The sequence below is a fragment of the Coturnix japonica genome, chromosome 9 (genome assembly GCF_001577835.2).
Source record: "Coturnix japonica isolate 7356 chromosome 9, Coturnix japonica 2.1, whole genome shotgun sequence".
Taxonomy (NCBI): domain Eukaryota; kingdom Metazoa; phylum Chordata; class Aves; order Galliformes; family Phasianidae; genus Coturnix; species Coturnix japonica.
The window spans coordinates 7,009,274-7,023,316 of record NC_029524.1 but is presented as its reverse complement, the minus strand read 5'-3'; the positions used below and the strand labels follow the sequence as shown (position 1 = coordinate 7,023,316).

The 14,043-nt window shown below is 42.8% G+C and overlaps 1 protein-coding gene and 1 long non-coding RNA gene across 4 annotated transcripts in view; one reads left to right on the top strand and one right to left on the bottom strand.

Moving 5' to 3' along the window:
• LOC107318030 (guanylate cyclase soluble subunit beta-2-like) overlaps positions 1–371 on the bottom strand; it is a 16,306-nt gene extending 15,935 nt beyond the window's left edge. The window contains 1 exon segment of the mRNA XM_032446716.1: positions 4–371. Coding sequence (XP_032302607.1) covers positions 4–6 — 3 coding nt within the window. The 5' untranslated portion in view covers positions 7–371.
• Positions 1–14,043, top strand: part of LOC107318031 — a 14,424-nt gene extending 381 nt beyond the window's left edge. Inside the window, exons 1-3 of one of the 3 annotated variants that reach the window (XR_001557130.2) lie at positions 371–5,128; positions 10,128–10,281; positions 13,859–14,043. This is a non-coding gene — a long non-coding RNA (uncharacterized LOC107318031). Of the gene's footprint in view, positions 1–370; positions 5,129–7,622; positions 8,643–10,127; positions 10,282–13,858 lie in introns of those variants that run through there. The other 2 variants (XR_004308452.1, XR_001557129.2) reach the window with 2 other exon arrangements.

Genomic DNA, 14,043 nt, shown 5'->3' with positions numbered 1-14,043 from the left:
CACCATCGTGCCGGAGCCGGGAACCGCGGCACCGCCGCCTGCCGACGCGGTCCCAGCGCCGCCGCCGGGGGCCGCCTCCCCTCCCGGCGCCGCCGGCCCCCGGTGTGACCTGGGGGCGGTGGCACGGCGAGGCCCTGCCCCGCTGATTGAGGCGGCGAGCCGGGCCCGAGGATGGAAGGTTTTGGGGAGGGTGCTTGGCGGAGGGGTGTCCGTTCGCGAGGCTGTATGCGGGGGAGCACCCTGCTGTGGCTGTTGTTGCGCGGAGCTCGGCCCTACAGGTGGCACGTCCTGCAGTGGGTGACCTCGCACTGAGCTTTGGTGATGCTTTTTTGATGAGGACAGTCGTTTTCCTGACCTCTCTTTCCACCCCACGGGCTCTTATGGAGCCTGTCTGGTCAGTAAAGCAGAGATTTTCTCAAAATCAGTCTCCAGCCAAATGCTGCCTGGAGTCAGGCTTAGGAGAAGTGATAAAAGCTTGATGCACACCTACAGCTGTGCCACAGAGGGCTAGTAGTGTCAATGTGTACACAAAGCCCTCTGTATTTCCCAGGTAATACCAAATATTTATGTGTGCCCATGAGGGATGATGCTCTTCAGCGTGGCAGATGGGATGCCTGTTGGCTGTGCTGATGCACATGTGTAGTGAACCCCATCATTGCCCAGTGGTGGGTGCTGCCGATGGTGCCTGCCCAGCCCTTGTGCAGCTCAGCCTGAACCCCCTTCTGTTTCTCTTGTGCCCCAGTATTTATTGCCCTTACACTCTCTCAAAAGGGAAAAGGTTATTTTTTATTATTTGTTATTCATTTGGCACAGCTCTTTTGGTAATTAGTACTACAATTCATAATATGTTTAAGAGACAGAACACACTACGTGCTTCTGAATCTCAGCCCACTCCATGTCAAATGAAGACAACAGTACTCCCTTCCTCAATCTGTTTGTGAATGTAATTGCTCCTGGTGCGTAGTAAGTACAGACCAAGTGTATCTGCCCTTTACAGACTGCTAAATGTGATGTGTCTGGAAGCCAAACAGCAGCCCAAGTTCTGTTCTGCAATCCCTGTAAAGCTCTGCAGTCTTCTTAACAGTCTGTGTGTGCTTGTATCTCATGTTTCTTCTGCCCCTGTGTCAATAGGTCAGTTCATTTGGAAATGGGCTGCTGTGGCCTTGCCAAAAAGGTATTCATCCATATCTGACAAAAGCAATGATATCAAGAGGCAGTTTTCCCTGGTGTTTTGTTGTACTTGTACCCAGCTAGTAATAAACAGCATCCTTGGGCACAGATAGTTCAGCAAAATAAATGGGCTGACTAACTGTATACGCATTTTCTTCAATTAGATGACAAGTGAAAGTAGGCGATATAGCTGTCTATAAATTCTGGTTACAGACTTGGAGAATGTAGTCACTGACTTTCTTAGTCTGTGTATGCAAGGACATCCTTTTTACTACTTTTCTTCCTGTCGTGCAATTATTAGCTATAGCGAAGCACCATATGTGAGCTGCCACGTGTAAGGACTGCCACTGTAACCATCTGAGATCACCTTCTAAACATTTCAGTCTGAGCCCAAAATACCACCACAATAACAGAATTCTTGCCCCAAGTGGTTGCCAGCAGTCTCCATCACTGCAGACCCACAGTACACTGTTCTTTTTAGTATACCTACTTTAAACTTAGCCTCACATTCGTTGTTGAGATATCATGTGTTCATATTAGTCTAGACAGCCTGCAGTGACTTCTTAGTGACTTGAAGAGAAAAGGAATCTGTCCTTTGACCAAAAGAGAAGTTATATAAATACGTATTGGTTGGCTTCCAGTACTTTGTGCTACCAAACCACGAAGACAGCAGATGTAGAATCTCGATTACAAATAAAAATAAACATAGAACATGTGAGATCCTGCATTGTTTGGATGGTTCCAGTTTTTGATAGATGTATTTAAGAAAGCTAACAGTTATATTTGAGTTCTTAGCAAAGACCTGAGGCAAAATTTAAATGTCATCAATGTAGGCTAACTGAACTTCAGGCTTCACCCTAAAAGAGGCTTTCAAAAACCCATCTCATCTGGTTAACTGCTAAGCTGAGCTGGAGACTTAAGGCTGTGTCAGTAGTATTTAAATCAGCTTTGCAAAACCTTAAAGAAAAGTTACCGGCTCAGCTCCAAAACCTATTCACAAGTGCCCTTTACCACGCTGAACGGGAGGGAATTTAAGAAATGAACGATTTGTTCACAGAGCTGGATAGCCTTTGGCATCATTCCCCTTTCCCTCGTCTTTCCATGTATGCTGCCCATGTAGTTAATCTCTTCCTGTGCTTGAATTGCTCTGCATTCCCCTGGCATTTCCCTTCCTGGGCATTATTAATTTCTGAGCCCAGGGAAATCAGGACTGCATCAATGAAAGTGTGTGTAATACAAAGGAGAAACAAACCCCGTGTGTTTACATTTGCTTCACAAAACTTTCTATTTAAAGTCTTTGTGCATGTCCTCTGGGTATTTTCTTTAGCTTGTCTCTTGTATCACATTGTACCTTTGGCAGTAGGTATCCGGTGTCTTTGTTTTCTGAATAGAAAATAGGTCATTATTGGTATTTTGGCTTCTGATTGCTAGTTAATGAAATTTGTTCCAGCTTTAACATCATTGCAACAAGCTACAAAGAATCATTTGTCATGATTGCATGGGCTAGGCTCATTTCTGCTGTAGCTCACAGGCAGCGTGATTATCTAGGAGACTCGAAGAATGCAGTAAAGAATAATGCAAAAATGGGTAAAAGCCAAGGCTCATCAGTCTTAGGTGCTGTGGTATTACATCTGCATTGTACTCAAAGCATTGCAGTTTGAACATATTAGCATATGAAGCTGCCTGATTGCTTTCTGGGGTCTTGTGCTTTTGGAAAAGTAACTACAGAGTTCAAGGTACTTGGGTCAAACGAAGAAATAGTTTTATACCAGCTGGCACAGGCTGTGCTGTTAAGCAAGGTTGTATTTGCAGAATCTGGAGTATATTTCTCTTCCATCAGCTGTCCTTCCCTGTGCTTTAAAGAGAAGGGTACTGTTCATGTCACCTGTAATCAGCTATGCAATAAAAGTCTCCAAGGATGCAGCTCAAGAACTCAAAGTAATCCTGCAACCTATTCCCAGTAATGTTAAAGTGACAATAACAGATGAAGTCAGACATGTGCAACCCATGCGGCCTGGCTCAGCCCATCCTGTGGCCACCCCCTGCCCCACACCATCATGGCATCCCAGGGCAGTGTGAGGGAAGTGCCCTTGGTTAGCTTTGAGAAGGCTCAGGGCAGTGTGAGGGAAGTGCCCTTGGTTAGCTTTGAGAAGGCTCAGGGAGGATCTGAGCATTGACTACAGCTGCCTACTGGGAGCATGGAGGATGAAACCCGACTTTTTCTGATAGGTGCTCAGTGGTGGAAGGACAAGAGGTATTAGGCTCACACTGAAGAATGGACAACTCAAGCCAAAGGAAAAGCCTGCCACCATGAGGGTGCTCAAACTCATAATACTTGACTGAAATATTTTAACAAACTATTTTTACCTTTAGAAGTGATAATTCATCTAACCTCCATTGTGCTGTATTAAATACATGCAAGTTTCGTCCTTAAGAGGTGACTCAGGTTTCCTGCCCCGCTGGTCTGAGATAAACCTGTAACTGCTAAATTGCAAATCTTATTTACTAAACCGATGGTTTTACTTTCCTCTTGTCTGAATTCTGCCCCAGTCGTGATCGCATCCAGCCTTGTTTCAAATTGAAAGCCTCCATTTAGTGAGCTTTCTCCTTGGCTACCCTTTCCCCCTGAGACACCTCAGTGTCCTCAGGCACTTTCTTGGTACTTCAGATGTAACATTCAGCCTCCTTCCTTTTTTTTCTCTTCCTGGTAATATTTTGTACCAGAATTATATACAACACATTTAGATTTCTCATGTCATGTTTAACAAATACGTTTGCTCAAATTTTCTGGGGTAGAACTTACAGCATGAGAAGAGCTTACAGATTATTTTTGCCTGAAAAATATTTGGATCAATTCTAGGAGAAGGTGAAGCTTGCGATCCCTTTTTGCTGATAGCTTTAGGAGGGCACAGGGTTGGTTTTCAGAGAACTACAGCTCCCATGATCTCCAAGAAGAACTGGATCTGAGCATTGACAGCGTTGCACTGTAAGAAATCAGGAAGGTACACAAAGGTTTCCCTCTCTTCAGCAAGACAGGTAGAATTTATAAGTAAATGGAGAGTGGTAAATGCTAATGGAAAGTCCGGGTGGAAATCTGTGATGACAGTGGGAGAAGACCAAAATGCAGAGAGAGGTGGCTAAGGGGCTCTAAGGAAACGGTGGATTTGTTATGGAGAAAGGATATTAGCTATGAGTTTTTAAATGTTCAAGTAAGGATGGCTAAGGAGATAGAAGGAAGTAAGTTTTAAGGACAAAATTTAGCTTCTAGTGATGTGCAAATGAATGCTATGGGAAAAGGAAGACTGAAAGAATAAGATGCTTGTTTCCTTGTGCAGTGAGTGGCAGTGGATCCTTCAAAGCACACTGAGATGAAAACTTCTGTTCACCCTGTAAAGGGTGAGGGAGGTGACAGGTGTTGGTTGGTTGTTATGGCACTTTTATTTGTTACAAGGACTTACCTGAAGAATTTGTGACCCACCTGTCTGCGGTAGGGTGAGTTGGTAGGATAAGAAACTCAGATATAGACTAGCTGATAGCAAGTAGAGGCACTGTAACTTAGCCTTGTGTTTTCTCCACCTACAACTGTAATCTCGTTTTTGATCTCTCCCTTTTGAAACCGTAGGTGTTGCTGATGATCTAACTAGCACCTGACTCTCCAACCATCTGTCTGGGGAGGACTGGGTAGGGATGAGTGAGCTGTGCTCTGTGATGGGGGTGTGGCTGTTTCACTGATGGGTCCTGATGGAGGGTTACTTATAGTTCCCTTAATTTTCCTTTCCTTTCACTCCTGAAATACTCCCTGTATCCAATCAGTGGTAAATGAACTTGAAAGGCACAGTCTGTCAAGATGATGTGCAGAGCAGAGAAGGGTAAACCCTGTATCACCAAGAAGTCAAGAGAAGTCAAGATGTACTTCCTGGAGCAGTTCTGCCTGGCTTTCTGTATCTCTACAATGCAAGTAAGTCCTCCATTATTGGCCCAAAACAGAATAAATACTGCCAGAATAAATACAATGAGATGTTTGAAAAGATTCACCACAGAGTTAAAACTGCTGGCCCAACTTCTGTTGTGGCTGATTACATCAATCCTCAGTAACAGGAAGTACCTTTTGAAATGGTAAAAAAAAAAAAGAAAAAAAAAAAAAAAAAGAGTAATCTTAGTAGTCCAGACTACCTCCTGAAAATGCACATTTTGATCTGTGTAGGACATATTGTGTCTATCCAAAACCTCTCATGGGGTAGTTCAGGGATAATAGCAGCCTTTGTTCTGATTTTGGATTTGTGCTTGGTTTTGCGCTGATATGGATGGTAAACATACAACTGAGACTTTTAACACTAATGTGAAGCTATATATGTTTCAGATTTTCAGCAGTTCCCCTTATGACTGATTTTTCCTTTGGTAATTACTTTTGCCAAATGTAATGTTTTGAAACCTGACTTGGACCATCTTGATTCCAGCAAAAATAATTCCGTATAGTTGCTCTTTGAATGAGGCTAGGGAATAAATGTCTCTGTTGTATTTGAAGATGATTTGTTGAAAGGCTATTTTGTTTAGAGTAAGGATTTGTATTTGCACCCCTCTGTAGTGCACTTGAACTAGTCCTGCCCCATCCCGGATATAGCAGTTTAGTTGAAGCAACAAAGGACTTGACAAAGACTGTGAAAGCTGTCCAGGAAGATAAATAGCTGGTGCTCAGCTCCAGGATCAGTACCTACCAGTCAGGGTGTGCGCCCCTTGCTTCTGTGCAGATTTGTCATCTGCTTAGAAATCACCATTGTCCTCATGATGGATAGAATAGAAATCTGCCCAAATGTGGGAAGGTCACTGGCCTTTAAAAAAATCTCTTACAAGTGCAGCTGCCCCCTTGCTGCAGTGTGTAGTGTGCCATCCTGCTTTGCTCCTCATCCTGACCAGGACTGCTACACTTACTGCTGAAGGCAAGAGAAATCCAAGTCGTGGGCTTTCCTGGATGGGGGACAAAAGCTGCTCTGAGATGTGGCTGTGGAATTAGTGAAGTGGGATGAAGCAGCCATGCATATGTAAAACAGGAGCTGTACTGTAATACAAATTACAATTCGGAGGAGCAATGCTATCTTTGGCTGCATGGAATAATATGGAGATGACAGCAAATGCACTATAATCTGTTTGTGTGGACAGAAACCATGCCGTAATTTGTGTGCATGTAATTGTTTCAAAGGGTGCAGGATTGTACATTTCTTTGAATAATTTTTCCTCTTTGCTGCACACACAGCAGTGCCTGAAGCCCCTCGGTTGCTCTGCTTGCTCCTTTGTTGCTGCTTGGCGAGTTTTCCCCTTTCTTTTCTCCCTTCTTTTCCCTGCTTTGATAGAATAGCATTCTGGGAAAGGGGATGTCTGCTATTTATAAAACAATGCAATGCAAACAAATCAGCTCCAAATGAACCTTGACTGGGAAAGTCTGAGACAAACACTGTATGTTATATGCAAGCAGCCAGAAATCATGGCCAGGTGGGGAGCCCTAAGTTCTGGGCATCTTCCCAGTCCTTTACCAATGACTTACCAATAGAAACATCTATGAGAAATAGGTTAAAAGTAGACTGTTAATTAGTTTTAAAATGTTAATTTATTTCTGCTTGATGGGCCTGTGCTCTGTTTAAAGTAATCATCAGTTACTAGACTGAGCTGTACCATGTCTTCAAAGCCTTGTAAAAGTGATACTTGTAATGCAGGTAAATGGTGTTGCCCACATTTTCCTAAAGGAAAACAGAAAAGCAGAGCAGTGTATAGTGAGGCTGTAGGGGAGGTGATTCAGCATACAGCTCTGGGGCTCCTAGTCAACAGATATGCACTCTGGATCTTGTTTTGTTAGCTGAAATAAACTAGTACAGAAGTAAAACTGGAGGGATGCGAGTTCATTACTGAGAAATAGAATCATTAACAGCTAATTGAGAGGAGGCTAGCTTCAACTTGTCCAGCTGCTCTCTCCCAACAGCTTGTCTGATGGTGTAATACATTAAAAACAATAGTAATGCTGCTGTCCAGTAACATGTATAGGCTAGTTATTATAATCGTAACTACAGCTCAAAGTAGAAACTCAGGTAAAGCCAACCCCAGTCTATAGCAACAACTCTTTCAAAGGATTGGCCATTAAGACAGCATTCTCTGCACTGCTTACCAGATTTCCTTTGCTGCCTCTAAGCCAACAGTTTCATTCCTCATTTTATCCTGTGGAAGCACATTCAGTTGCCAAAATCCATAATGGAGTTTCAGGCAAACAACTTGCTAGGACGTCTTAGTGCAATAAGTTTTCTCACCCCTCACATTTAACTATGGGCATTGAAGGTTTCGTTGCCTGCTTCCAAACCTAAGGTGAAGGAGTTATTAATAAGGTTTGAAGCCACCTTTCAAATACAGACTAACATCCTCACTTATATGGCTTGGTTCCTTCTCTTTGAGGGTTAGGAGAGGGAGCTGCAGTGGAGTATTCTGATGTCAGAGCAGTGCCTGTTCCTGAGCAGCAGGCTGCTGCTGCAGAGCAGGGTGCTCAGCTCTGTGCTGCTCTGGCAAACACTGTGTATTAGGTAACTCTGAACAAGCTGTCCTGCATTCAGGATTATCATATCACCATGACATTTTCTTGAGTACTGCAAGCATTCCCTTGCACAACACTTTAACAATGGGAAAATGAGGTACAATTGCTAGAGCATCTTTCCAGCACCTGAAGACTTCATGGTCAAAGTACACCCCGAAGAATCCTCCAAATCCATACTTGTCACCAAATTACAATTGAGATGTGGGATTACCCAACAGAGCTTTTGATCCATAGAGCCAGCACTGTTGAGCATGAGGAAAGTAACAGATTTTATTGGGTAATTTGTATGTTTGGACGCACAGTCCTTCAAGCCAAGTCATTCCTATGGCCTTGAGAAATCCCTGAATGAAGAATTCTGCGGTTACCACTATCCATCATTAAAACACAGAGCAAAATCCTCCTCATTTCACCTACTGTGTGATACCAAAGAGAAGACACTGTGAGGAAAATTCTGCTCAGATGCTTAAATTTCTGACAACTTAAGATAGGCACTATTTTTCCTTCCTGCTGCAGAAAGGAGACTTGAGCTCTGAAGCTCTACCTCCAGTCTGGCCTCATGCAAGCAGGCCTGAAAAGCACAGTAAGTTTTAATTAAATGTTTAAGTTTCAAGTTTAAAAGGCCTCCACAAATATGCCTTGAGTAACACATGTGTTATTATGAACGATGAGGAGTATCTTAAAATATGTATTATTGTTAAGCAAACTAAGGCCACTGAGAACAAATATATATGCATGCGTATGTGTGTAAATATGTATATATATTTTTAAGGAAGACATCTGGTGTAATAATAACTACAGAGCAGTGACAGCAGCCTGCCTTGCCTGGTCTTCTGTTCAGCACCGTGACGGTTTCAAAGACCTTGATGTCTGAGCCAGCTGCACACAGGAGGAAGTCACAGAAGTAGGTGCAAAGAGTTTTGATCAGAAGGGAAAGTCCAAAAAGTAATTTCACAAGCTAATGCTAACACATGCGTAAAGAGCTTGGTATAACTACATAAGGAAATGGTTGGTATGGTATAGACCTCTCTGCAGGGAAAGGTGGCTATATTTCCTTCTTCGATGATGAATATCTAGGAAAGGGAAAATGTAAAAGGACACGAAGAGAGAGTTCTGGTGTTTTAAGCTCTACTGAATTATAAATAGAAATTCTTGGACATCTTGATGGTAAATAACATTTCTGTACTGTTTCCATTCACCTTTCTAAGACAGGAGTTGGAGCTTCTGTCTGAGAAGAATCTTACCACTGACTGGATGGGTATATTCTGAGCAAGCTGCTGTTGAGAGTTTTCAGAATGTCTGAGGTATTTTCTGAACAAGCTGTGGGCAAGGGCTCGTAGGATGGTGTCTGTGTGCATTTTTCTTCCTGTTGCTGATCTGTCTCTACTATACGAGTATACTATACTATATGAGGCTTTTCAGCAGTGCAAGCTCCTCTTCACCCCCACCTTTGAACAGGAAGAAGTAACTACTAGAGTGAATTGACTGTGCGGTCTAAGCAGCTTCTCACCACTGGCAGGGGACGGAAGCACAAGAACGTCATGCCAAGTGGTGGGAAATCAGAGTTATCCAGCATGCCCCATATGTGAGTTCTACAGCTAGTGTAGGACTGAATGCCAAAGCATAAAAATACCCGAATATGAAGATTTAGGGAGCCAGTGAATCAGCATGTCCTTCCGAACTTAGAGAAGCAGTTTTCCAGCGTAGGCTTATGTATCACCCCATAAGTTTTATCAGGAGATTCATAGAAGCCTGGAAGACTGTATAATACTCCATAGAAGGAATTGCATCTATTTAACCGTGTCATTTTTTTCAACTCTTTAGCCCTCTTCAGAACCATCCTCATTTTCTAGCAAGGTTTTAGGAATTTGGCAGATGGTTTGAAGAGCTGGACTTCGAAGTTCATCTTTCTGCAAGTCTGGAATCTCATAATACTTCTTATAGACATGTACATTTTTTCTGGTCAGTAAACATTACTCTTTAATAAGACCAGTATCATATTTACTGGGACCACAGTGTACACTGAAACACCACAGTTCCTGCATATGGTGCCCCACTTACATTAAGGAAAACTTCAATAAACAAGTCATTTTTAGTCATTTCTCTCTTTCAAAAAAGAGCTTACTTATCTGTTGTTTTCTTATTCATGGTGAAGAACTGTTTGGAATGTGTTATTAAAGATAATGGATGCAATTGAGAAAAGGCTTTTTTGGACTTCTGTTCACAGGAATAATTTCCTGAGTTAGGGGAGTCCTGAAATCTAAAAGCAAATCCAAAACCCAACCAAACCAAACAAAAAAATATGCCACTCTTCTTGAGTGAAAACCTACAATAAAATTAAGCAGTCTTTTAACTAATTACAGAATTCTCTGGATGTGTTTCTTGACAGACAACGGTGCCACCATGATGCTGATGGGACCTGTGCAATGACCTTTAGGCCTTTCCACTCCGATAAAAAATCTTCCCAACTCCCATTGTTCCAGCTGGCTCAGAGACAGAGGGGGCTGTCTTCAGAGACTTTTGGGATGTGTTCAAAAACGCATGTAAGTATATATGTCTTTGGTACTTTTCCAGATGCTCGCTTAAACTTGACTGTGTATAGAGCACTAGGTGTGAAAGAAATATACTTGCCTTTAAAGCCAGCTAGAAAAGGTTTTTTGTTTGTTTAATTTAGAAGTTGGCATTCTGCCTCATACTTTTTCTTGCTGCTAATAGCGGGTAGTTTCAGTCTCTGTCAGGTCCTGAGAACTGCTAAAGGAACTGAGTGAACAAGAGGGAAGGATTTACACCTTTTCATTTGGCTGACAGCAACTAATTTGGCAGGAAAAAAAATCTTTGGCACTCCTGGTTTTAAGAAATTTGCAAACCAGGCTGGCTTTGCTGAGCTGTTGTTCAATGTCTAAGAATTACTAAACTGCAGTAGGATTTCAGCAATGAAATGGCTACAATAGGAACATCGCTTCGATTATTTCTGGAACAGCTTGGAATCTTCTTGCTGTTATTTTCCTGAACAATTCTGGTACTGGAGGAGAACTTCAGAGTTAACACTTATGCAGCGTGTTTTTCATTTATGCACACGTTTGTCAGATTCCTTTTCTGTTAATATGCCTACCTGACTTAAAAAATAGCAAAACAAGATGGGAAATCTTTGGGGAGGAGAATTCACGGATGTCTTTAGCAAAGCAAACCCAAGCCTGAGGGAGCCTGGGAGAGCCCAGCTGCTGGTGCCCACAATTCCATCTGGGTACTGCTTCTGGCAGGCACCAGTCCCATGCCTGCACTTCCTGACCACACATAGTACGTGCTGTGACTCAAGGAGTGTGGGCTGGAGCCCTGCTGACAAATGTCCTCCATCACAGGCAAATGAATGGAAGGTATTCCTAATATATGTGAATACGCACAGGCATCCTGCATATTGGAGATGTCAGAGATGTCTGCTATGATGACTTTTAAAGTAAAATTGAAGGAAATATTAAGTAATATTGACCAAAAAGTGCAATTGTGTCATTTTGAAAATCCCAATATATTACGATTATTTCATAATTATCATGTTTTTTAATACTAAAGTCCTGAAGCCAGGAATGAATCATATAATTGAATCTATATTAGTGGTTGGTCTCTGATGATAGCACACACTCATCTGTAGTTGTTATAACTCATCAGTTAGAAGAACCAGAAAAATAGGAAAAGATTAAGGCATTTTGTATCCCTCCACACCCAGTTAGACATAGCAGGATCGTTTTGAACTGAAGAGGAAATTATCATGTTTCAAAAATCATTCTTACTGTCTTACATTGTCTTAAATTTACTACTAGTATTCTCTATCAATACTAAAGGAGAAGCATTTTATAAAGTCAAATTGTCTTTACTGTGGCACCAATTTTGCTGTTTGCTTAAATTAAGCAGTATCACAAATGCGTGCAATCCAAATGATTTTCAGGAGTGCTGGGCACAACTTGTATACCTCATCTGAAGAATATTCCTTGGCTTGTTATATAGGCAGAATCTTCAAACTCTTTAAAAGCATTTTAAATCTAAGTAGTGACTTTAATAATGACATGAATACAATAACCTGGAGCCAAGTATGCATTGAGACCTGGCCACAACAGACTTCAATCCTTAGAAAGAATTTAGGTCAGAAAGAGATGCTAAGAAACGTGACTGCCATTCCAAGTACCACCTGCAAAACTTCTTGCTGTTGTTCAAATATCTTTTCAGCACATCAGGCTTGGATAAAGTACATTAGTAGCAAACCTGAATTAATATACACTACATTTATATTAGGAAGGTTTTGCTAGACATATAGTATGCTTATCTTGATGCCATGGTCTTGCATAGATGTAGATTTGCTTTCTAGTGTATGTAGTTCTTCATCCTATATTGTCTTGTCTTTTTTCTGTCCTTTGTCTTCTAATTACCCCTGAGTGTAACTGTTACCAGGCATTGTCATACCATGTCCTCTCACCAAGACAGTACTTATTTTGGTATTTCATGAAGGTAAAACAAATACCTCATTGGCATCAAAAGCTTATCCTTAATTGCAACCATGGCACGGCTGTTTATAGAGAGATGGGCTCTGCACACACTGGCCCAATTAAGCAAACCCATGGGACTCCCAGAGACCACATGTGGGTATTCAGGTTGCAAGCCCCTTTGACTCACTCCCTCGTGCTCTAGTTCTGCATTTTCTCCATAGCTGAGCTACCTGCACAGCTCTGCCAAAAAGGTGTGTGTGTCCAGGGAATACGTGCACTCCACTCTGCTTCAGGCAAGGTCAGCTGGGTTAGTTCAAAGAGCTGACAAATGTGGGCTTGTGCCCAGCAGTGTGCTTTCTCCAGGGCAGATTTGGAAAGAGCAGCACAATTCCAGCCTGCAGAGCTATGGGAAGAGGCCTGATTTCCAGTAGTGACAATTCCAGTCTCAGGATCCTTAGCCTGCAGAGCCAGGTCTGGAAGAGGATGTTTACTGGCAGGCCTGAAAATAATGAGTGTTTTCTGAGGCTACAGTCATGTGGTCATTGTAGAGATGGCCTTGTGGATTTCAAAGACGTCCGTTCCCGTCCTTAAGATGGAAATTACACTCTTCCTGGTATAGCTCAGATGTCCAAAACAAATCACCTGGGCACTCCTCACATGTTACAAAGGCAGCAGGGTCAGCAAGTACCTTCTTCACTGTTCAATAGGGCTGGCTGGACGACTGCTGCGATGACAAACGTCTGGACGCCTGGCATCTTACACAAGCCCAGCCGCTTCTCCAGTACATATCTGAGCCTAGACTAAAGCTCATTCACCTTGCTACCTAAGGCTTTGTGTGGCAGTGCAAAGGGTCTGGAAAGTATGCAAACTGCATCTGAGTAGAGAATTAAGCTGTGAAGAAATAGCTTTTAAAACAATGCACATATTTAAGAGGAGGAAATTTCCATGTGAGAAACTTAGAGTCTGTATCAGAGTGTGAAATGGCCACAAACATACAGGCATTTTAAGAATGCAGGCCGACCAAGTCTGTCATTTAACTAACAGGAAGCATCAGTGTAGCTGAGACATGAAAGCTGGTACCAGCCACAAGCACGGTAATCTCTGGCAAGCGTGACTGCCAAAGCTTGCAACCAGGCTTTTCCCTCAACTCTCAAAGCAACTTCCTTCACTCCCAAGAAAAGCGAGCAGGCACTGAGCTCCCATGAGAAGCAGATCTGCCAGGTACCTGGAGCAAGTGCCCCTGCTGGCACTGTGTGCCACCAAGCAATTGCATGGCTGACCTGCTGCCTATGCAGGGCCTACCCACAGCCTGCTCGTCTGCTGCAGGTTGGGGGGCTGCTGTGACGGTGCTGTTGATGGCAGCACCTTGGGGACTGGAGCTCCTGCTCTGCAGAAAGCGGCTCAGCTCATCCTGACAAAACCTGCCCTGCTCAGATTCAGGCTTGCAGTTCAGCAAGATACCAAGCTTCAGCTGACAGGGTGAATAATATGGATCTGTCACGTCTCCTGGTAAATAATTTTAAGGAATAATTACTTTCAGTGCTGAAATGATTTTAATCTAGCTTCACTGTCCAACCATTTTGTCTTCCTGTCTTTTCCTAATTGATTTCAATGGCAGCACTCACAGAAGTCACTTTCCCTGCAGGTGCTTCATATGCAAGGATGATTCTGCCCCTTACCTAGGAGTGTTGGTGCATGGTGGTGTTACAGCGTGACCTCTTCTTTCCTCCTGGAGTGGAGCACAGTGCTTACTTGTTTCCGAATAAAAACTTTTTCTCTGAAAATCTGCCTCCAGTAGTTTGAAGCACAGGAGTCTGCCATTTCTCAGTG